Here is a 23,908-nt window from a genome sequence, read left to right on the forward strand (position 1 = left end):
ATCGTCACAGCCCTAATAGTCACCAGATCTCCCTCTACCAGAGCAGCTTCGGGACGTGGTGGACCAATCTGCAGCAACTGTGTGATGCTTCGTGTTAACATGGAGGAAAACCTGAGGAACGGATCAACACCTTGTTGGAGATGGAGGCAGATCTCGAAGACACAAATAAACAGAAAGTTTACAGGACGTATAATCTGTAGTTTCTCTGAGACGCCTCCGACGCCGGCAGATTTATCTCAACCTGAACATCAGAAACTGACCGTTTGCAGAACGACGGACCGAGAAAGTGGCGGAGTAGCAGGGTGGGGGGTTATCCCTCCATCTGCACACCTATCAACTCTGACGTAGCATTCAAAGCAGGTGTGGGACTCTGCATATCACAAACTGGATAGTGTGTGTGTGTGTGTGTGTTTATAGGGAGGTCAAAGAGAAACCAGCCCCTCATTAAGTGGTGCAGAGTGAGGCTTGACGCTTGTGTCACTCCATTCAAACCAACCATCACTGCTGGGTTTCAGTGCCGCACCACAACCTCCGCCCCCTCTATAACACACACACACACACACACACACACACACACACACACACACACACACACACACACACACACACACACACACACACACACACACACACACACACACACACACACACACACACACAAGATCTGTAAAAAGTCATTACAGCTATGTCTGGCTAAAGGGCAAATCTCTCCACTCCTGGAGAAATGAGTTTTTGTCTTTTCAGAAGCTGAACTGCTCGTCTGTGTTTCACGTGGACAGCAGAGGAAACCTCAGAGCGACTAAACACACCTCCTGAACAAACCTCAGAAAAGTTTCAGAAAGCTGAACTAACAACTTTCTCTGGTTTAGAGCCCCCTCTTCGCTGTAAAATGGGGATTTCATGCATAAAGATGTAAAACTTGTCCTCTTCTCACCCTCTTCTGCTCCTCTTCTGCGTCTGCGAACAGCTTCCTGATGTTTGCCTCCGACTCTCCCACGTACTTGTTGAGAATCTCGGGGCCGTTGACGATCTTGGGCTCCCGGGCCTTCAGCATCTTGCCGATCTGTCGTGCCATCAGGGTTTTCCCGCAGCCCGGGGGTCCGTACAGCAGGATTCCCTTCACATGCTTACAGCCTGCAGAAGGACAGATACAGAAGTTTATTTTTTACAGAAAATAACTTGCTAATTAAGCCAAAGTTTTAGTTCAGAAGGGCCAAAGAACTGAAAACAGAATCAACAGAATTTTCTTCCAGGAGTTTCTAGAGACCAAACGACACTGAACATCTGAACTTCTGAACGTCGGCCTTTTCAGGCTGGGTTTGAAAACCGCTGTAAGCTTGTTTTACTGGATATAATGTCATTATTTCCGGACATATACACTGTGATTTTGCTCTTAATATTGATGAGAATAAGCATAGGAGTAATCATGTCATAAAAGCTGAAGCTTAACCTTATTTTAAATTCATTCTTTCACTGCTGCTGTCTGGTTCTAGACCACTCTACAGTCCTACATCATTTTCTTTCTGCTTCGTCTCAGTTTGAGGAGCCGATTTGAGCCTTCATTTCTACATAAAATAAAAAGTTTTAATATTTAACATTTCACAGATTTTTTTAGTTTTGTTCTAATTGTATCAAATATATGTATAAGTGCAGTAAAATATATGTATATTATTAATCAAACAAACAATCTATTATATTGTCACCTTTGTAATTCAAATTTGTACTATTTTATTATAAATATTGTATATTTATATAATAAAAACTAATAAAAAATATTTTTAAATATTTTAGGAATGGCTTTTTTTTCTCTATTATTTCTACTTCAATTTCCAGTTTTGTTCACATTATTATCTTACTATGTATAATAAAAACATATTTTCGAACTGTAATAATCTATATTGTTTTTACAATAATTTTGTATTGTATACATTTATAAAGTAAATAATGATATAATAATAATAATAATAATAATAATAATAATAATGAATTATAATAATAAAAGAATCATAGATATATTTATTTTAATAGTTAACTATGAGATTAAATCATAATAATAATGGCTTCCCTTCTCCTCTTGTAAATCCCTTGACAATCTTTTTTTTAATCCTTTCAATATGAACTATCTAACATTTCTTTTAAACTACATTTAATAAAAATAACAAAACACTGAATACTCTAGAAAAATAAAAACATGTTTATGTGTTCTTGGAGACTAAAAGCAGATGTAAAATCCACAAAACGCTACTATCCCACCCAAAAAATGCAGCTGGTAATAGTATGACTCCTGCACACACACACACACACACATTTTGTTCGCCCTAAACTGTTTAGTGCACGCTTCATGGTCGCCTCCTTGGTCTTGAACCAGGAACAGAAGAAGAAGAAGCCGATAATGCCGCAGGATGAGCAGAAGAAACTGCTTGCATTTCATCTGTAAACAAAGTCCCCACCAGCTGCAGATCTTGTTGCTTTTCTCCACGGCGTCAACCTGAAAATGTCCAATTTCAACAAGCTGCTGGGAGGAACATCAACACCGTGTTGGACATCCAAACGCTGCTCAGGTTGATTTCTAACCACGTGTTGCTCAGCTACTACTGAAAAAAGACGCTGGAAGGCAGAAATGTTCTGTATGGAGGCACCATGCCAGACTGGAAAATCTCCAAACCTCAGATTTCCTTTGTATTATTTCATATCAGTAAAGTTTTGAGCCCGTGCGCTTCCCATCCGGCCAGGTTTATGGTGCCGATCTTTACGGCCTTTTGCACCTGCTTAATGACATTTAGCCCCGACTAATTGAGCGGCCCCAGATAACCATCGGAGCTGCCATTTGGGCATGCTGAGGGAACAGCAGGTAGGCTGACAGGTGGACGCGAGGAGGAGGAGGAGGAGGAGGAGGAGGAGGAGGAGCGGCTTCTGTGCGGTGAGGAAGAGTGATGAGCTTGGGTTGGTGGTTTGGGAGACAAAGCACCAAAGCTTCTGTCTGTCTGCTTCACCTCTGTGGGAGCAAAGGGGACCCAAGGTGAAACTCTTAAACCTTCTGCTCTTACACACACACACACACACACACACACACACACACACCTCGCTGTCAGCACCTGCAGTCCTGCTCCCCGTGCCTGGCAATTAAAACGTTACCTTTCGCTGGATGCTCTATCAGGACACGCCATCTCATTACAACGGCCAGCTGGCTGCAGCCAAAGGCCAGCTCCTGCACACAGACACTCAGTTAAAGGTCAGCTCGCACAAGGCGGGACGCTGCCATGGTCCTCGGCTCTATTTGTTTGCGTCTCTATGAGGACCGGGCTGTCAGTATAGTTGGTATTTGCCGAGCTCAGAGGGACTTACAACAGGTTTTCACAAGATTTCGCGGTCTAGGAGCGAGGATTATGACAGACGTGATTGTGTGCAGATGTGACTGCGTGTGGGAAGGAAGGCTTTGGTGGATGAGTCACTAAGAAGACTACATTATGGCTTTCATTAGAAAGAGCTGCTGTCCTTTGGAACGTGAATCATCGTGTAATCTGACAACTGTCAAAAGATTTATTAATGAGTATGTGCAGAGATTTCTGTCAGGGGATACCTGGGATTTTAGTCACCAGTCCCAGACCCCACCAAGGACACTGGTTTGGTTGTTAGCTCACTGTGGGTTTTCGCTGATTCGGGCAGTTCAGCGTTTCTTCCTGGAACTACGTGGTTCTAAGTGTTCTAAGTGTTGCCAGTTCTGACAGAAAACATGGCATTTAGATAAATTAAATGAAAATGAAAAATACTGGACTAAATATAATAAATAAATAAAAATAATAAACATAATCTAATCAACCGACTTTGAAGGATGATGAGGTTGGTGAAGATCTGGGGGGGATTCACACAGCAAATAGAAACAGTTGGACTAACCCTTCGCTTTAGTGTTGCTCATAGACTGTATATAAAGAGATGGACGGAGTCTCCATGACGTCACCCGTAGGTTTCTGAAGAGCTGAATTGAAGCTCGGTGGGCGGTTCCTACCATCGCCATGTTGGCAGGGCCATGCGTGTCTTCTCACCCGGAAAATACAAATAGGGGCAAAGAGGTGTAGCTGAGAGGGGGGCTGTGAGCGTCATGGTGGATGATTGACATCGAGCGAACTCCGAGCTGCATGTAGCTAAGAGCTAACCGAGCTAACCTGGAGATAACAGGAGATAACCAGCTAACGGAGGTAAGCGGGCTAAAGCTAAGTCACATTGTTAACCGGCTAAAACCCGCGGTTGTTCTATGTTCTTCTTACTTAAAGCGGGAGATTATGTACCTGTCAATCAAATGGACATGCCCCTAAATATGCCAAACTTCGAGATTAAATTACTCTTAAATGGGCAAGTTAGAAAAAAATTCACTCCCCCCACAGTTGTCATGAAGGTAAACCTGACCTATTAAAGCTAAAATGGATTTTTGAACCAGGCTGTAAACATGTTTATTTTTGCTGTGAAGTTGGTCTTTTTAACATGGGAGTCTATGGGGATTTGCTCTGTTTTGCAGCCCCTAGTGGATGAAGGGGGGAACTGCAGTTTTATGCACTTCCATATCGGCTTCACTTTTAACCACCAGAGGCTCTGTCCATCTTTCATATAAAGTCTATGGTGTTGCTGCATTTCTCTGATTTATACACATTTGTAAGAGCAACTTTACTGTTTATATGAGAAACGTTTTACTAATGTTTATGTGCATTGGAGGGTTCTGTTGATTGGGTTCGTGTGTTCACACTCATCAGGACCAGCTCCTCTACAGAAGAACAGAATCTGCCTTTATTCTCATTCTAACATGTACAATGAAATTTAATGTGTCGATCAGTTTCAAGTCTTATGAGTAGGAAGTTATAATGTATAAACTAACTTCCAATAAAAATAGTATAAAAAGATAAAAAGAAAAAAAATTTACCAAACAACTAAAATGACTTAAAACAAGGTAACCCACCCTGGAGCACATTCCCATGTGAGAGGAATTCTCTGAGAGTACCGTGTTCAGAGTCCCAAAGCGCTGCAGGGTCAGTGACTCCAAAAAAAAAAAAACCCTTCCTGGATCAGCAGGGTTGTAACCAAGGCAACCACAGATGCGACCAAAGACATCATTTGACGTCTCTTCAGCTTTCTGCATACAGAAAGCCGGTTTGGCCAGATGGCCACGACTGTATGTTGTGACGTGGAGCGACAGAATGGAAAACTAGAGGAGCAGAAAGGGGTGGGAATGCCAAATAAGTGAACACTTCTTCCCACTCCTTTTTCGGACTCCTTTTATCTCACTAATTTATTTAAATATCAAATCAATGAGGAATTATCATTATTGTTAGTAATATTTGTGATTATTATTATTATTTTCTTAATTAGTATGTATATGTATGTATGTACGTGTGTGTATGTACATATATATATATATATATATATATATATATATATATATATATATATATATATATATGTATAGGTATGTACGTATATTTTTCTTTTCTTATATTCTTTCATTTGTTCGAAATAAATTAACTAACTAACTAACTAAATTTGAAGGCACCCCGACACACACAGGCAGGAAAATCTGCAACAATCCGCCGTCCTGAAAGCCAAAAAGCTCCAAAACGCTCCTCTAAAGAAGAAGAAATTAGGTAAGATTATGAAGGCTCCCTGGTTTAATTCCCAGCTTCGAGCTCTAAAACAGGCATCAAGGCGTTTGGAAAACAGATGGCGTTCATCAGGACTAGAGGAGTCTCACTTAACCTGGAAAGAAAGTTTAATCGTATACAAAAAAGCCTTACGTACGGCAAGAACAGCTTATTATTCATCATTGATAGAGGAAAACAAAAACAACCCTTGGTTTCTTTTCAGCACTGTAGCTAGGCTTACTAGGAGCCGGAGCGCTGTGGAGCCATGTATTCCTTTCTCACTTAGCTGTGATGATTTCATGTATTTTTTTCAGGAATAAAATTGACACTATTAGAGATCAAATTCACAATACTCTTCCTTCTACCTATAAGGTTGAGCCTGTTGTGGTCTCCGAAGCATCCTTAGAACCAGGATCTGACTTGTGTCTAAATAGTTTCTGTCCTGTCCAACCCTCTGAATTAACTAAAATAATAGCTTCATCTAAACCATCCACCTGTATCTTAGACCCTCTCCCAACGAGCCTCTTTAAGGACATTTTCCCTTTAATTAATACATCACTACTAAATCTTATCAATATGTCTTTAGTGACAGGATATGTACCACAATCATTTAAAACTGCTGTAATCAAGCCTTTACTTAAAAAGCAATCTCTGGATCCAGAGGTGATAGCAAATTATAGACCTATATCTAACCTCCCGTTTATGTCCAAAATTCTGGAGAAAATAGTTTCCGCTCAGCTACATGCCCACCTGAGCAGAAATAATTTATGCGAGGAGTTTCAGTCAGGATTTAGAGCTCATCATAGTACTGAGACAGCATTGGTGAAAGTTACTAATGACCTTCTTATGGCCTCAGACAAAGGACTTGTGTCCGTACTTATCTTGCTTGATCTTAGTGCTGCATTTGATACAGTCGATCATAACATTCTGTTGCAAAGACTAGAACAGGTGATTGGAATTACAGGTACAGCGTTAAGCTGGTTTAAATCATATTTATCTGATAGACTTCAGTTCGTTCATGTAAATGACAAGTCCTCCTCCCAAACTACAGTAAGTCATGGAGTTCCTCAAGGTTCTGTACTTGGACCAGTACTCTTCACGCTATATATGCTCCCTTTAGGCAAAATTATTAGACAGCATGGAATAAACTTTCATTGTTATGCAGATGATACTCAACTATACTTATCCTTTAAACCAGATGAAACAAATCAGCCCAATAGGCTACAAAATTGTCTCATAGACATAAAGACTTGGATGTCTAGAAATTTTCTCCTCTTAAACTCAGATAAGACCGAAGTAATTCTCGTTGGATCTGAAAAACTCAGAGCTAAATTTTCCGGTTTTGTAATGAACCTGGATGCATTACTTTAGCTTCCAGTGCTACAGTGAGAAACCTTGGAGTAATATTTGACCCTGACCTGTCCTTTGGTCCACATATTAAGCAGGTTACTAAAACAGCCTTCTTTCATTTACGTAATATAGCCAAAATTAGGGACATTCTGTCTCGGAGTGATGCAGAAAAACTGGTTCACGCTTTTGTTACTTCGAGACTAGATTACTGTAACTCTCTATTACTGGGCTGTCCTAAATATGCCCTGAAAACCCTTCAGCTGATCCAGAATTCTGCAGCCAGAGTCCTGACCAGAACCAGCATGAGAGATCATATTTCTCCAGTTTTAGCCTCTCTTCATTGGCTGCCTGTTGAATCTAGAATAGAATTTAAAATCCTTCTCCTTACATATAAAGCCCTCCACAACCAGGCACCACTATATATCAAAGACCTCATTGTTCCTTATATACCAAGCAGAGTACTTCGTTCGCAGACTGCAGGCTTACTTGTGGTTCCTAGAGTCTCAAAGAGCCGAGCAGGAGGCAGAGCCTTTGGTTATCAGGCCCCTCTCTTATGGAATAAGCTCCCAGTTAGTGTTAGGGAAGCAGACACCCTCCCCACCTTTAAGACTAGGCTGAAGACTTATCTTTTTGATAAGTCCTATAGCTAGGGATGGTTAGCATCCCTTAGTTATGCTGCTATAGGTTTAGACTGCTGAGGGACATTTCCTGATACACTGAGCTTCTTTCTTTTTCTCTTTATCTCTTTCTTTTATCCCCCCATAACAGTGTTGCATCATTAACATGTATGTCTCCTGTCTCAGCAGGTCTCCCTGGCCGGGAGTAGCAGTTCCTGTTGTCTGTTGTCTTTCTGTCCTCTTCCCCCCACACAGCAGAGGCAGATGGCTGCCTGTCTTTGAGCCGGGTTCTGCCAGAGGTTTCCTTCCTGTTAAAAGGGAGTTTTTTCCTTCCCACTGTTGCCAGTGTGCTTGCTCAGGATGGGAGATTGAGTTGGACTCAACTCAATCTGTTGGTTTCCTTATATAGGCTGTTATGAATTGGCCTTCATTATGTTTTCCCCTCTGTCTGTAAAGCGTCTTGAGATGGCATTGCCGTGATTTGACGCTATATAAATAAAGTTGAATTGAATTGAACTGAACGCCAGCAGCGCAGGACTTCCCGCGTAGCTGGGAGCCAGGGAGTTAAAAATAATGAATTTTTTTCTACTTAACCTTTGTTTTTCAAATAAAATCGTGGTGTCAAACCTCATTCTTGTTCACAATAATAAAAAAAACATCAATATCTGCGGGTAATGATAAAAAAAGCGATGATTAAAATGTATTTAAAGGGGTGCTATGATGGTATTTGCAGTTTTCTGAGCTTTCTACAGTGTTACAGTGTTGAATCCTCATCAGACATGTGAACGACACTGTTTTTTATCACCTAAACGCATGTTTGAGTTTGAGTTCCAGCACTTAGACCTGTCAACAGAATACATGGGTATTGTAGAGGCTATAAGTATATGTATGTAGAAGAATATAAATATTGTTGACCTGTCTAAAATAAAAAATAAAAAAATTTAAAAAAAAGAGTGGTATCAGGATATGAGATTTTGGTCGTATCGCCCAGCCCTTCCTCCGACCAAAGTGAAGACTCTGTTTGCACGTCTCCATGTGGACATATATAACCGGTTCTGAAATATACCGGTCACCATCTGCGACAGAAAATACCATGACGTCACATGTGCGACCTTTGTTTACAACTACATGGACGTCCTCAGACTTTGTTGGCGTTAGCCGTTATCCAGGCGCTTTGTGTGTATTTTTACACCGCCGTCAGAACCGCTCCACACAGACAGCCAAAGGCGAAGGACAAGATGAAGGACAATTATTTCCCACCACCTAACCACATCCCATTGGAGGCAATTCTCCTGTTTGGTGGAAGTGACGTCATGAGATGGAAAGTTATTCTGATTGGATAGAATTAGAGGCGCTACGGCCGCCTAAAGGTTTGATATGCTCATGAAAAAACCCGATTACGTGTTGACATGATCTAACTAAACTGCTCCGGATTTCATTTATCACCATTATCTTTAAAGCATCTATTCATTTGGCCAATTTTCTGTTCTTCATTAGCTTTTATCTTCTATTTCTCATAGGAAAGTGATTGTCAGAACATACTAGCATGAGTTAACATCACAAACCAAACCAAAACACCAAGTTCTGCCTCAGAGGGAAAGACTGAACAAAGTCTTCACAACACAATGATCCCACGTTGCTGTGAGATGTGGAAAGAGAAGGCACAAACAGATGAATAAGTGATGGCAGAACAGAGAAGATGAGGGGGAACTCACCCATCTGTTCAACTATGTCTGGAGGGAAGACTCGAGAGGCGAAGGCTCTGCGGAAGATGTCAGAAAACTCCTTGTCAAGACCGCCGATACCCATCTTCTCAAAGTTCCAGTCTGGGCTGATGATAGACTGACGAGCCTCTCGTGTTTTAGACTTTCCTTCAGGGCCAAACAAAAGCAGACAGTAAATGTTTGACTGGCAGCCTGAAAATGTGACTCCAGCAGACTTTCTGCATACAGGTGTATGCAACAGAGCTCCTTCTTCTCATGATTACAGATGGACGCTTCAAACTTTATCATCGTTTCTTGAACAGATTCAACCAAATAATTAAAAGTTGAGGCTTTTAAATTGTCCTTTTAAGTGACAATAATGGCATAAAAGGCAAATTACATGTGAGGTTGCAAAGCTGAAGTTTAATTCTGTATGAATGTCGAAAGGAAAGCAAGTCTGACGAAATGTGCGTTGTGCGCCCTCTTGTGGATTTACAATGAATTACATTAGAAAGTGCTTAAAATGAGAAGACTTTTAGTCTTTTTTGTGAACAATTTCCCAGCTTCTTGTGCTGTTGTTTTGGCACATAAATGTATTTAAATGGGGAAAAAAAAAGTTTCTTTGGAGATTAAAAGATAAAAGGAAAAACTGTTGCAGTAACAATGAGGAAGACTCACCAATCAGAACAACCGCTGAATTCTCCAACTTCTCAAAAATCACCTGACTGTTAGCCAACAACAAACCAACCTTTAACTGAGGAGAGAAGCAACAAAGATAGTCTTAGTGCTGGACACAGTTGTGTTATCTCTGCTAAAGGAGCCAGTACTGGAAAAAGCACATGGTGGAACTAATGATCTGCAGATACCTTCCTCCTGGAAGCATCAGAAACATGCCCTCCCTTTAGGATGCTGGCGTCCATCGCTTCAAGATCTTTTATCACCACCTGGAACAGCTTTTCTGAGAAACTAAACACGAGCTACAGAAGAAAGGACAGAAGAACGCAGAAAAAAAGAGAAAAACATGAAACATCTTTTTGGAAAATAAGATTTTAGAGTATATTTACACAACAATTCAAACATTAAAACAAACTAAATATCTTCTAAAGTTATTTATGTTATAAACTGTTATTAACTATTATTTAATGGGAAACTGTAATGTTCGATCTAAAAATCACCTATTGGGAGTAATAATGGATGATTTCTGGGGTCTACATACAGGGCTTGACGTGTCGGTGCTCTGAGGGAGCTGCTCTCTTCAGAAACCAGACATTGTCATTTAGCAGGAGCGGATCCGTCTCTCATAGGGTCATGTGACCTGTAACGCTTTAGGTTCCCCCTTTTGTTTTGTTTTGTGCTGCTTTTTCCTCCTCTCCCAGCCAAAGTTTATCATGGCTGGCCGAAAAAAGAAGGTAAAAACAGTGTTTGAGGAGGCCAGAAAGAAGAAGCGGGAAAGGGATCGCTCCAGAGGAAAAACACAAGTCTGGTTGGAGTCTGATGAAAGAACAGTGTGGATGTAAAACCCACTCTGTTTGCTGCAGTATTATCAGACTTCTTTCACATCTTTCAGCAGCGTTTATTCAGAATAATGGCGGTGCGCACCTGATGAGCTGCAGAACGTTGCAGTATGCGTCCGATTCTTTATTTCGCTGAGTGACTTCATGCTAGTTGGGCTGGTTTGCATGCAATAAATGAATTTCCTTTCATTCATGTAAATATCAAATAAGTAACAGGACGATTAGCAACTGGCCTGGTTCAGTTTTATGGTTTTCATACGCTGTTCAACAGGAAGCAGTGCGACTGTAATGTCCCATAAGCTAATGGCTAATGCTAACGTTTCATAAAAATAAGTTATTGACATTAGTTATTATAAAGTTTCTGCTTCATTTGACATACAAAACTATCACTTATAGTAATGTTTTGGAGCAGTTTTGCTTTGTATGAGTGGTTTTTTTTTCCTGTGTGTCACAGATGGGGACTGTTTAATTTTAGTTACAGGTTTAGTGCCCCCTGGTGGCTAAAAGTTACACAGTAACCCTTTACAGAAGTCTGTCCTCGACGGTCACAATGCTGCAGGTTTTCAATGTATATTTGCACCGAATGGCTCCAACAGTTCTGCACCATGTCTCACTAATTTAAATTAGATGTGTTGGAACAGGGAGACACAGAAAATCTGCAAGATTTTGGTCTTCGAGGACAGAAACTGGACACCTCTGCTTTCAGATCAGTCACTAAACAACCCAAATGAAAGCCTGGAGCACCTGCTGGCCAATGCTGAAGGCCTGGTTGTTGAACTGCTGCAGGAACTCGCTGGCCATCTTGTCTGAGTCGACGGGGCTGCTGTCGATGAACTTCTTCTGCAGGAAGTCGATTTCTGCCGTCACGCTGCTTATACAGTCGTTGGACTTGTCAAACTTGTAGTTGATCACTATCCAGGTGTGAAACACAAGAAAAGAAGGTTTATATGTCATAAAAAGCCTTCGGCTGCTGGATTGGATCGCTGCTGGTCCAACTCAAACTGAAGCATTAACTTTTAAACTTATCAAACTGTTATATTAACCAGGAGGAAAGATAATATCTAATGTTAAGCTTGATGTGTGTTTATTTTTGTTTCACTTTCCACACAGAAAAATCAGATTTTTACTGGCGTGATGAGTATGAAGGACCAACACAAAGAGCTAAAAGAAGCTAAAAAAGCAGAGAAAGTTGGAGATGTTTGGTCAGTAATAAATCCACCCTGATTTGAGACACAAAGGATCCTCCTGTGGTGCTGACTCCAGAATCTACTACATTTACTTCTGTCTTTACAAATAACTGTGCAGTGATTTGCAAATGACTGAACACTGGGGCTTCAGAAGGCAGTGCCCATCGCTTTTTATTTGCCAGATAAGCTCTGAAACAGACATGGCAAGCCAGTTCATTGTATGTGATTCTTTGCCAGAGGGGCAGACTGGAGTCTCATAAGTCCTAAAGGCAGAAAAGCTTCAAAAGTGACACTTCTGATGTTAAATGATCATACCTTTCACACAGAAAAAACATCATAAAATGCAGTTAAGAGGTTTGTATTCATGCAGATTTCCCTTTAAATGTTCACTGAGCGTCTTAATGAACTCTCACCCAGAAAAAAGAGGGATACAAATTCGCTGCTGGACTCAGGCTAAACATGCAATCAGCTGCAGCCGCTGTGCGAAGCTAAGCTAACCATCAAAGCAGGTGTAAATTCTTTTCAGTGTCTTTCAAAAGGAGCCATGATGCATTTCTATATTGAACCATGTGACGTTCACACTGCCGATATTGACTAATAAAGACATGAAACACACAAGTGAGAGAAAAACCAAGCGAGATCATTTAGAAACATCTCCAGCTTAAAAGTCAGAATTCATCCTCTAAACTATAAGATGGTAACTGTGTTTACATGTCACTGTCAGCCTTTCACACACACACACACACACACTCATAGCCTGACTGGCACATCAGGGGGCAATGCGGTGTTGCCCAACGACACGAAGCATGCAGTCAGGAAAGCCTGGAATCAACCTATGACCTTACGGTTGGAAGACGATGCCTCTTCCTCACTTCAGGCACCTTTTCATGAGTTATTAAGAGGTTCATAATAATTTACAGACAATGAAAATCTGATACTTATGAAGGAAGTTTAGAACAACCACATGATAACCTCTAAGGTTGCTCATCCCTGGTCTGATAGTCGATTTCATGCTGCAGAAAAATAAGTTCTATCGTTGTTTGTTCCCAACTTTTCTTCTCCAGATGCTCCTTTCCACACTCAGCTTCAACAGTCAGTTATCTTCATACTCATTTCTATTGAAATTATAGCTTTAATGACAAACAAAATACCAATTTTACACAACACCCTCCTCCTTCTTGCAACCGGTGATGCTCATTATCCCTCTCTCCATGCAGCTGTAGCCTCATTTTGTTCCACTATACAACATTTTGCAGCCTCTTTAATTGAATGCAACATACAGTTTCATGGTATATTTACTTGCTTCTGTGGTCTCATTATCTTCATTAAACAGCAGCGTGTGTTTCCATTAGCACCCGCCTAGTGGCAACACAGATCTGCAAGAGCTTCGCAGGCTGTTAGAATCAGCGGCTCCTGTAGAAACCAAATCTGAAACCCAGCTGGAAGCTCCTGAACGCAGAAAGATCCGCATGTCTACGAACTTCTGCAAGCAGCTCATTATGAAAACCAGATTTAATGTAAGCAGTTAACTTCCAGATTGGGCCGTTATCTCAACCGCCATTAGCAGCTGGGAAAACGACTCCCATAATGTCACAGCAGAGCTACCAGGAAGCACATGTTAATGGTTAAACATGTCAGAGGTTTAAACGGGAAAGAGGAGTTTAGATTTTCTCATCTTCAGCTGCTATAAGTCACAACTCTGTAGCTTTTAACCCTTTAACCAGCGAGGATCTGATCCAGCTGTTTTTATGTATTTTTAATATAAAATATTGTTCAGCCTGTTAGATGTTTCATATTTCAACACTACGGTGTGTGACGGAGCTGCCAGTCCATCATCCGCCTGCCGGTCTGTCAGTCGTACTGGAACAGGGCAGCGGTGGCCAACTGCGGTCCTCAGTCCTGCAGGTGTTAGTGGTTTCCCTGCTGCAACACACCTGACTCAAATCCATGGGAAATAACTCGCAGACTTTTGCAGAGTCAGCATTGTCAATGTCAGGTGTGTTGAAGCAGGGAAACTCAACAAATGCAGGACTGCGGCTCCTCGAGAAGCGGAGTTGACCCCTGAAATACGCTATTGATGAAGGTGTCAATGCTTTTCTGATATAACAATAAGAATAATAATATGTAATAACTGTATCCATTTATTATCCACAACGGCTGTGAGAGTCTTTCCTTCTGGGACTTTAAAACACACAAACAAACTTTTGTGCACAAGAGCGTGTGATCATCTCCGAGCGGTCCTCCGTGGTGAAGGAGATGAAAAAATAACCTGAAAACCTGAAGCTTATTAGTGTTCCCAGTCTGCAGGTTACATCTGCAGCGCCTCTTTTCATTCCTGGGATGAAGACAGAATGAGAACAGAGAGCATCGCTGTGGCCGGAGGGGAGATTGACACATTTATCAAAGAGCAGGCCTCCTCTTCCTCTGGACGCCGGCCAGCCTCCGAAACAGATGCACAGTGAAAGCGCCCAGATGTACCGTTAAACCCTCCTGACATCTGCAGGGTAAATAATGCCGCTACCCTCTGTAACCTCACACATAACCAGAAATCAGCGTGATCTCAGGAGTCAGAGAAAATCTGCAACTCTTTCAAGTCCTCTTAAAGCTGCTGCTCAAGGCGTTTGAATGCAACAGTGACAAGGTGTCTGTGAATACAGAGCATGAAGCTCTGCTAATCAACTGATGACAAAGTAATAGCAGTCAGCACAAAAGGCTGAGAGGATTAGGAGTCTGTATAACCTGTTGATGCATGTGCAGAAGCAGAAATGTTTCACTAACAGCAGCCATTTACAACTCATTTACATTAGGTTTACATTTCTCTAGCTGTGATTGTTAGTGAAGCTTAAGAGAAGTTTGAGCTTCAAAACTCAATAAAAATGCTTTAAGTTTGCACTTTTAACTCTTTGTGTTAGTTTTTTTTTTTTTGTTTTACTGCCCCCAAGTGGCCAAAAAGTGTAACTTGTGTTCTTTCAGCTTACCTCTGAGGTCTGATCCGAGGATGAGGCTGGCCCATTTCCTCTGCAAGGAAGAAAAGCCAAGAACTACATTCAGTTTCATGGATTTTCCTTCGTAAAGCAAAACATTGTTCAGATGGAAAAAAGAAAAACAGAAAAAAAAAGTCAACTGCTTTCCATTTTTATACATCAATAAGACATTTTCCACAAACTACCAGCCAGGGGACGCTACATGTTTCACATTGCAACACTCCTCTAGAGCTGGTCTCATTTCACAACATCGCTCGATGAGGAAACCATTCACACTGTTTCTACACACACCACAAGCTCATCATGTCCAGCAGTGACATCAGGTGTGCTACTTTGTTTTTACAGTGAAATAAGACCATCGTGAGGAGGTTACAGCAGTACCTGTGTGTGGTTGTGGCTGCCAACTTTACAGACAGAGGAATAGCAGGCAGAGAAAAAGAAGAAAAAGCAGTGACAGACTGATCGAGACAAACACAACAAACCACGCAGAGATCTCAAATCATCTCAGCTCAGGTGTTCACAACATGAAAAATCTGTCTTTGTAGCTGCATTTTAGGCTGAATCTGTGAGTCTTGTTCATGAAGCAAGAAAAAGCTGCAGTGGGTTTTGCTGAGCAGCTAACATGAAGCAACCACGATGTGAGGATACGGTACCTGCGCTAGGCTGAAGGCGATGCAGCCGATGCTCACTTCAGGATGCTTCCTCAAGGTGAACACAAACTCCCCTTTATCATTGTAGACAAGCACATGTCTGCAGAGAGATGACAAACATAACAATGGAGGGAAAATTGCATTTTTAACTCATTTTGTTCTCATTTTTCTAGTTCAAAAGACTCATTTAGTCAAGGCATCAAACCAGGACATGAAATATGTTGAATGTTACAGATGAAGGCATAAAAATAGTAAAATCATATCTTGACACTTTAGGGTTTATACAATGAATGAATACACAAGTGAATAAATATTCCAGAGAAAAGAAACTTATTTTGTACATCAGCTGAATTATTCCGGGATTCTTTACTGTTGCTTTCATTGTGTGAACACAAGAGAAAGAAATCTTATTACTCATCAGTAACTGCAGTGCACTAAAAATAAATAATGAGCAATAATAAAATGAGAGTAGAAGATGAAAATCTGATAAAAACGGTCCGTTCTCTCCGGTGCATCCAGTCCATAATGCCACAGGTGGACAGCCGTCAAGAGGGAAAGAAGTTATTTAACCTCCTGCTCATCTTGCAGCTGATGCTGCTGCGTCTCCTCCCCGGTGGGACGGTGGAGAACATGTGGTGGCTTTGCAGATTCAGCGCTGCTCCATCAGGCAGGGCAGTGGGACACTGGTTTTACTGGTTTTCTTGAGTCTGCTGTTGTTCTTAACAAGGCAGCATCCGGACAGGGAGGTAAAGTCAGAGGTCAGGCCCCTGCAGAAGGCGGGGGGGAGGGGGGGTCTGCAGCTGTGTGGAGACCCTATGATGGTCTTTGATGTGCGGTTAACAGTGTAGTTTTGGTCCTGCTAACACAATAATTTGCTCTTTTTTCTTTCTTTTTTTTTTTTTAAATTAATTATTTTTTATTATAAATGATTTTTTTTAATGAAAAATTGACAAAAAAATAAAATAAATAAAAATGAAATATATGAATACTTTTTATCGTGCAATATAAACATGCTCAGTGAAACATGCGGTAAACAGGAGAACGCACAGTTTTACTGGGAGCTTGATGCTGTGGTCAGCATTCCCAGCAGCAGGACGCCGACAGACAGAATTAAGTCAGCTGTTTTTAACCAGAACGGCTCCATAACCCAGTACTCCCAGTAAAACCTGCACAAGCCACATGTTTCCTGAAACACTTGAGAAAATACTATTTTATTTCTATCTAATTTGGTCCTTTAACTAAAATAAATTAAACTTCTTCCTACTTCTTTTAGGATACTGTTTAAACGTTTTGCAATTGAGCTTTTTAAAATGTGTTTCAACAAACCCTCCATCCAGTAAATAATTTGTAGTTTATTATAAAGGGGACGTGTTAGAATTGATGTAGTGCAAAAAGTATCCACCAGGGGGCGAAAGACAACGACCAGATTGTGTAAAACTGGGTTTTGAGTATAAAATGATGTAAAAGGTGTCTAAAATGTATGTATCAGATATGACATGCATGTTGTGAGAGCATGAAGTCTCACTGAAAAACAGAAAAAGCTACATTTAGATAATTTGTTTTATACTCATCCCAATCTTCAAACACTGTAAAAGATGCTGCTTTCAATCAGGCCACATTCTTCTATTGTTCTAAGATTGTTGTTCAGACTGTGATAAAGTGGAGTCAGCATGGGACCTCCAGCCGGTCTGCAGCTTTACAGTCCACTCCTGTCATTAAAGCTGCTTTCATTTGCAAATCTGGCTTTTTTTTTCCCTGCATCCAGTACATCAGCCTCAGCTTGATGTTTTCCTTTTCCTTCATCAGACGCCACTGCAAGAAGTCAGCGTTCTACATTTCACCTGTCAGTGGCTTCAATGTTCTGAACGTTTGAGAGAAAATCCACTCACTGCTCAAACTGCGGCTCCTTGTCGTTGATGATGACACAGTTGGTCAGCGACAGCTCGTCTGTCGGGCATTTCACCGCTTTCAACATCTGGAAAGAGATGAGAGGAAAACAGTTCAAGTCTCCGTATGGAATATTTCCTCACACTACATTGCTGATTATTCTCTGAAAGGAAACTTATGAGTGTTTCTAAAGTTTTTTTTAATTGCTTTTATTGTTTTATCTTCTATTCCTTTGACTACCATCACACAGATCTCACTCTGCACGTTTTTAATGTACTACTGCTTTATTCAGCCCTTTGTTGCAGCTGGCATTGTGTTAAAGGGTTCTATAAATAAAGTTAAGAACACAAACCTGTTTTGTTTTTCTGGCCAGAATCGTCAAAATATGTATGTTTCTGTCATGAAAACGCTGTTTTTTTTACAATTGAAGTGAACATTTTTTGACCAAAAACAAAACCAAAAGGGTTCAATTTGCACCGCTTTTGGTTTTTTAACCAACTCCTCCTCTGTAGAGCAGTGTTTCTCAATTCTGGTCCTCATGCCCCCCCACCCTGCCTGTTTTAGACATGATCCTCCCCCAAAGCACCCGAGTCAGATGATTGAACTTCCTCATCAAGTTCTTTGCAGCCTGTTATCGAGTCTTTATTTCATTCAGGTGTGTTAAAGTCAGGTTGCCTATAAAACATGCAGGGCGGTGGCAGCGGGGGGGGGGGCGTTTCAGACCGGTATTGAGTAACACTGCTGTAGAGGTTGCAGCTGTGTTTATATCAGTGCATGATACTTTCAATTTAATGATGGTGGAATAATTCCTTTTATGAAGATTAGAGACAAAAGGAGCAAAACATTTAGTTAAAAATGTAGATTCACTGATGGCCCTGCGGTGGACCAGCGACCTGTCCGGGGGGTGCACCCTGCCTCCCACCCAGTGACTGCTGCTGGGATCGCCTCCAGCTTCCTGCAACCCTCAATCGGTTAAGAAAATAGATGGATGGATAGATTTACTGATGGCAATGCCGACACCTTGTCGAAGCAACAGTTGTTGGGATAACAATACACACCGTCTCTACAGACCAGCGGTACTGATCCCCATGAAGCTGCACATCTGCAGACAGGATTATTGTTTTCCTAAAAGGTGTTATCATTTACTATCACAGTTGTTGATGGTCCGGTGGTTTTGTCTTTTCAACGACTAAATGGGAAACATTCAACGCCGCTCAGGCTCATGTCTGACATGCTTCGTATCACTGACAAATTCATTCTCTTTATGCTTTCCAGTGTTTATGATTTTAAAGCAAAGTTAAGCTCTACTACTGAAGCATTTCAAAAATATTTCTAGTACTTGCGAGTATAGAAGATATGAAATGTTGCCCCAAACAGCGAGACTTGCTTGTAAAAGGTCAAAGTCGTCTTTATCAATACGCCTCCAGCGTGTGTGTTCTGCTTTTTTCCACCGTCAGAGGAACGCATTCAGGTTTGTTTCAGCTTGTCAACCAGTTTTGTGTTGACAAATAACATGAAAGCACAGCAAAAAGTACATTTTCCTGTTAAGTTTATGAAAAAGCGAGACGTGAATGAAAACTTCTGCACAGCACTGCAGCTGCGAAATCTTTTAGCCTGCATAGTCTGAGTGGAAATGAAATAAAAATACTATAAGTGGTAGATCATAAATAGCCTCGATGGAACCCCAACTCACAGAGGTCTTCAGGTCTCAGGGGGTCAGACTTCTGACCCTCCCTGCCTGAAAACTACCACCATCTCCACACAGTCAAACATTGCCTCCATGCACTTCCTGGGATATGTTCAAATCTACACGCCCACCTTCCTTATGCATATAGATCCACATGCTATAAACATGACTCGGTAGGGAACATTACCAAGGATACAGCTCTGCTTTTTAAGCCACGCTTCATGCAGACTAGTCACAGAGATGCTGCATCTGGTCTGAGATCCCAGCAACTAAACATTTACAGCCATAAGAAAAGCCATGAGAGTTACAGAGGGAAAAAAAACCTTAAAACGGATTCATATCTGTAGCGGACCTCCAGAACAATCAACTCCTAATGTTTATCTCCAAACATCCAACTTAACCAGGTTGATTTTCAGTCAACAAACTGCTGTGCTGTGAAGCTTAAATGTCACCAGAAATCATTTTATATGCAAGCAGTGAAATGTGAAAATCTGAAGGACATGAAATAAAGAAAAGTCTGTAACTTTGCAGTCAGTTGTACCACCAACCAAAGCCAACCAGTAGCTTCACCATGCTGGTTTTATTTCTAATAAAAAATAAACAACAACATGGGTCCTGATTCATGTAAACCTTTGTCTTTAGAGTGTTTATCATTTTAATATTAGAAATTAGGGGTGGGGAATCGAATTTTTAAAAAAAAACAAAAAACAAAAATCTAGATTTTTTTGTCTCACAATTTTAAAACTGATATTTTTGTTTTAATAAATTCAAATATTTAAAACTAATCAAATCATAAAATTTTTGTCATTTTTATTGTTTTTAATTGATCTTTTTACTTGTCTTCTTGGGCATTATAGCAGCAGAATGATGGTCTGGCTACTGTGTCGTTTTATTTCCTCATTGAAATCAAGAAAAATAACGAGCATAAAAAGTTTAGTACATTTTTTTTATTCTCAACAAAAATCAGCAATATCCAAGAATCGCAATTTAAATCGAACCCCCCCGAAAAAGAATTTGTGATAGAATTGAATTGGGACTAAACCATATCGCTGCAGCCCCGTTAGGGGTGCATGTGTGTGTTTTGCATGGTGAAAAGCTGGGAAATCCATGAAGATGAAAGCGGTGGATGAGTGTGGAACCCTTAACTTCCTCCCAGCTTCAGGGAAAGATGCTGGTTTATTTTGCAACTTTTTCAGTTCTGTTTTTAAAGTTTTGCTTTATCAAGGGACGGTGCTTTCATGAACACCTTTATCTACGTTTTCATACTCTTTTAAGACCAGTTTTTTCCTCACAGAGCGGGGGGATTGTGTGTGTGCGTGTGTGAGAGAAGAATGACGGTTGTTGTGGGTTTAAGTTCTTATTTTAGAGTCTAATTTTTTACCATTCAAACATTGTTTTTATTATGTAAAGCACTTTGCGCTGCTATAAATACAATTTGATTTGAAGATGGAAGATCATTCGTTAATGAGATGACACTAAGTCAGTGTGATTACAAGATAAAGTCCCGGAATATCTCATAATCCAGCAGGCTGGATAATCTGTAAAATACATGGAGGCAGTGCTAGGAGAATGTAGATATCTCTGAAGTGGAAGAGCTTTGGTTTTCAGTTATTAAAAGCTAAAAACTACATTCAGTTTAAGACTGAAACTATAGAAAAAACTGATTTAAAAAAAAGAATGACAGCTGCACTCAAGGATTAAACCTGGATTTACACACCACCTAACAATGTGAATAAACACAACAAAGCTTTGTGTATTACAAAACATCCACATGTTTTTGTAAACAGCTTAAAAATAAATGTCAGATACTTTTACACCAAGTTGCGAGTGTGTATTTACAGAGGTTTGCCTTTATGTCAACAAAGTTATATGCAAATTCATTCATAGCTTCTGCCATCAGGCTTTAAAATGCTACTGACAGTGCTTTATGTAAGGTTTTGTTGTTTTTTTTTTTTTTAATCTTTTACTCCATTTTTATTTCTTTCTTTCTACTGCTGAACTTTCCACTGACAGTGAAGCTGTGACTCATTCTGCTGATGTTGTGTTTGGCACACTGACGTTAACCGGTGTGTGTGATCAATGTGTGTGTTAATGTGCTGTTACTTACAGTGAGCCAGGTCTGCAAACTGAGATGCGCCTTGGGGATAAATACCCGTGCAAGCATATATATATATATATATATATATATATATATATATATATATATATATATATATATATATATATATATGTGTATATATGTGTATGTATGTGTGTGTGTGTGTGTGTGTGTGTGTATAAATATATGTATATATACACATAGATAGATAGATAGATAGATAGATACACACACATTTATACATACTAACACACACACACACACACACACACACACACACACACACACACTTTTACTGGTGTTGTAACTTGTTTAGTCAAATGATTTTGTTCTACAAAACTGACTTTTGGATTTATAGTTAGTGAATGAATAACCTTCATAAAAGTAGGAGTGTTGAATTATTTTAACCTTGCATTGTAGCTGTTCCTTGTTATGTGGTTGGCTATATTAAAGATGTTTATTTGTTTTTTCACAGGCTGCAGCTTAATTCAAAGCGTTGGCCAGTATCTTTGTGTTTGACTGGTTTACTTGGTGTCTGTTGTTAATTCTCTGCCCATTTAATATTTTGACACTTCCTGCATGAAAAATTCAAAGTAAACAATTCAGCTTTCACAAGCCAGACCACGGCTTGCAGCCTAGTGCAGCATCTTAACACTTAATTCATCAGTTTTACAACAGACAAAACAACTGATCCTCTGCCAGTTCGGTGGCTAAAACACCTGTAGACTTTATTTAGACATTTATAAATAAACTAAGAGCAACACAAGCAAAAAGCGGTGATGGTGGTCATGAGATCTGCGCTCCACTTCCGGGCTGCCTGCTAACTTTTGACTGACAAGTGTTCCTGCCACACAGGCTACCGCTGCGTTGGATCTTTTTACGTGTAAAAAGCCGGTGGTTCTCGAGCTCTTTGTTGCGTTTAGCACTCAGTACTTTCACTTCGTAGGATATTTGTGTTTAAGCTCCAACATTTGTATCAAATAAACTCACCCGAGCAGCCATCTTTGTAGTATTCTTTAACTCCTTTAAGTGAAATTGGACATCGGAGTTTTACGCTGACGGAACAAATACAGAGCGGAGGCGGGGTCTCTGGACGTAACGTCGCGTTACGTCATTACGCACACGGTGTGAAATGAAATGAAATGAAATAAAAATGAAAAAAATGAAAAATACTTGATTAATCCCCAATGGGAAATTCAATATTGTAGTCGATAATGATAATTAACGAGAGGAGGTCTTGTTCCGGAGGCTGATGGCTACTGGCAGGAATGATCTTTTGTATCTTTCAGTTTAAACATAAAAACATAAAACATAAACAGGAAAATAAGTTGAGAAGAAATAAAAATGTAAAAACTATTTCAAATATGCACTACAGTGACACTGCATTGGATTATTAAGCAGTATAAAATGCATATATACATTAGAAAACAACATATCATAAACAAATAATGTATGTCATATATAATGGTTATAATGTAAAATGTATCACCCATCCAACTATGCTTTGCCTTTTTATTCAACTGTGCAAATAGTTCATTTATTTAAGTAGACTGGATCAAAAAGTTATAAAAACTTTTATAAGCTGTAGTATTTTTTTTCTAAATGTTTATTTGTTATTTTTTTCATGTTTTAGTTTATTCCCCATTAAGGAAAAATGTATTATTTTTATATGTTCTGCATTTTATTCCCCTTTGTAGATTAAGTTTTTGACAATAAAACTTTTCAAATTTAAGAATTAAAATAAGAACCAAAAAAAGGAAGAAACCAGGTTCTTGGGAAAGTTTTGAGTGTTACATTTGATCCTTTGTGGTGTCACTTTCTCTTTCTTTTCTTTGCCTCCTTGTACCATGTCCTCTTGTCTCTCTTTGCTGAATCGGCCATGGCGTGCATCTAAAACCGCCATTGTGCTGACATCCGGCACCTGGAGCGTGAAGGGGTGCTGTAAAGCCAAACACAGCTGGAACATGATGCTCCAAGCTGGAAAGAAAAAGTTGTGAAGGATGGTTTCTCAGCCTCAGTGTTTTTTAGGGCAACTATGACACAAGAAATATGTTTGATGAATATCATGTGCCAACAAAACGATTCAAAAATGAAATGTTTTAAAGGCTTTTACATGGTCAGTTACATCAAGGCTACTCAATGTAGTCCAAGTACAAACCTGCACCTTCTTTGAACACTGAAGTGCATCAAATCTGTCTAAAATGTTCATAACTTGGAACTAAGGTTATTTAAACACGGCATGAAAACTAGAATTAAATCAGCTTTCAAGTACAATTGTAAAGCATTAATGCAGTTCTCCAGAAATGTACTTTATAGTTTGGTTAGTGTTGCACTGTTAATGGGTTCAACAAATTATACATTTGTGTTGTAATTTAAAAAAGATAATCATGTTCTTAATCCAATTTAATGCCCTTTGCGGAGGTCATATAAAATTAAAGACTAACAAAAACATGATGTATATATATATCTTATAGTGGCATTTTTTGGTACATTTATGAAAAAAAGTTTTCACTGCATAAAAACCATATCATTCAATTGAATGTTAATTATTTAGCATCATAAAGTTTTATAACTAAAATGTTGACAAAACACAGGACAAAATCC

General features: G+C 39.9%; 1 protein-coding gene across 2 annotated transcripts in view; it reads right to left on the reverse strand.

Moving 5' to 3' along the window:
* Nucleotides 1–22,386, reverse strand: part of LOC306771771 (vesicle-fusing ATPase-like) — a gene marked incomplete at its 3' end in the record, with an annotated part of 50,051 nt that extends 27,665 nt beyond the window's left edge. For both annotated transcript variants that reach the window (XM_079261087.1, XM_079261088.1), the window contains exons 1-9: nt 22,295–22,386; nt 17,522–17,607; nt 15,636–15,732; nt 14,977–15,016; nt 11,556–11,722; nt 10,164–10,274; nt 9,976–10,051; nt 9,310–9,465; nt 935–1,134 (exon numbers count right to left, since the gene is read on the reverse strand). In XM_079261087.1, the coding sequence (XP_079117213.1) occupies nt 935–1,134; nt 9,310–9,465; nt 9,976–10,051; nt 10,164–10,274; nt 11,556–11,722; nt 14,977–15,016; nt 15,636–15,732; nt 17,522–17,607; nt 22,295–22,306 (945 nt within the window). In that variant the 5' untranslated portion in view covers nt 22,307–22,386. The remainder of the gene's footprint in view (nt 1–934; nt 1,135–9,309; nt 9,466–9,975; nt 10,052–10,163; nt 10,275–11,555; nt 11,723–14,976; nt 15,017–15,635; nt 15,733–17,521; nt 17,608–22,294) is intronic.
* Between the last annotated feature and the right edge of the window lie 1,522 nt (nt 22,387–23,908).

Source organism: Telmatherina bonti (assembly GCF_933228915.1).
Source record: "Telmatherina bonti genome assembly, chromosome: 21".
NCBI lineage: Eukaryota > Metazoa > Chordata > Actinopteri > Atheriniformes > Telmatherinidae > Telmatherina > Telmatherina bonti.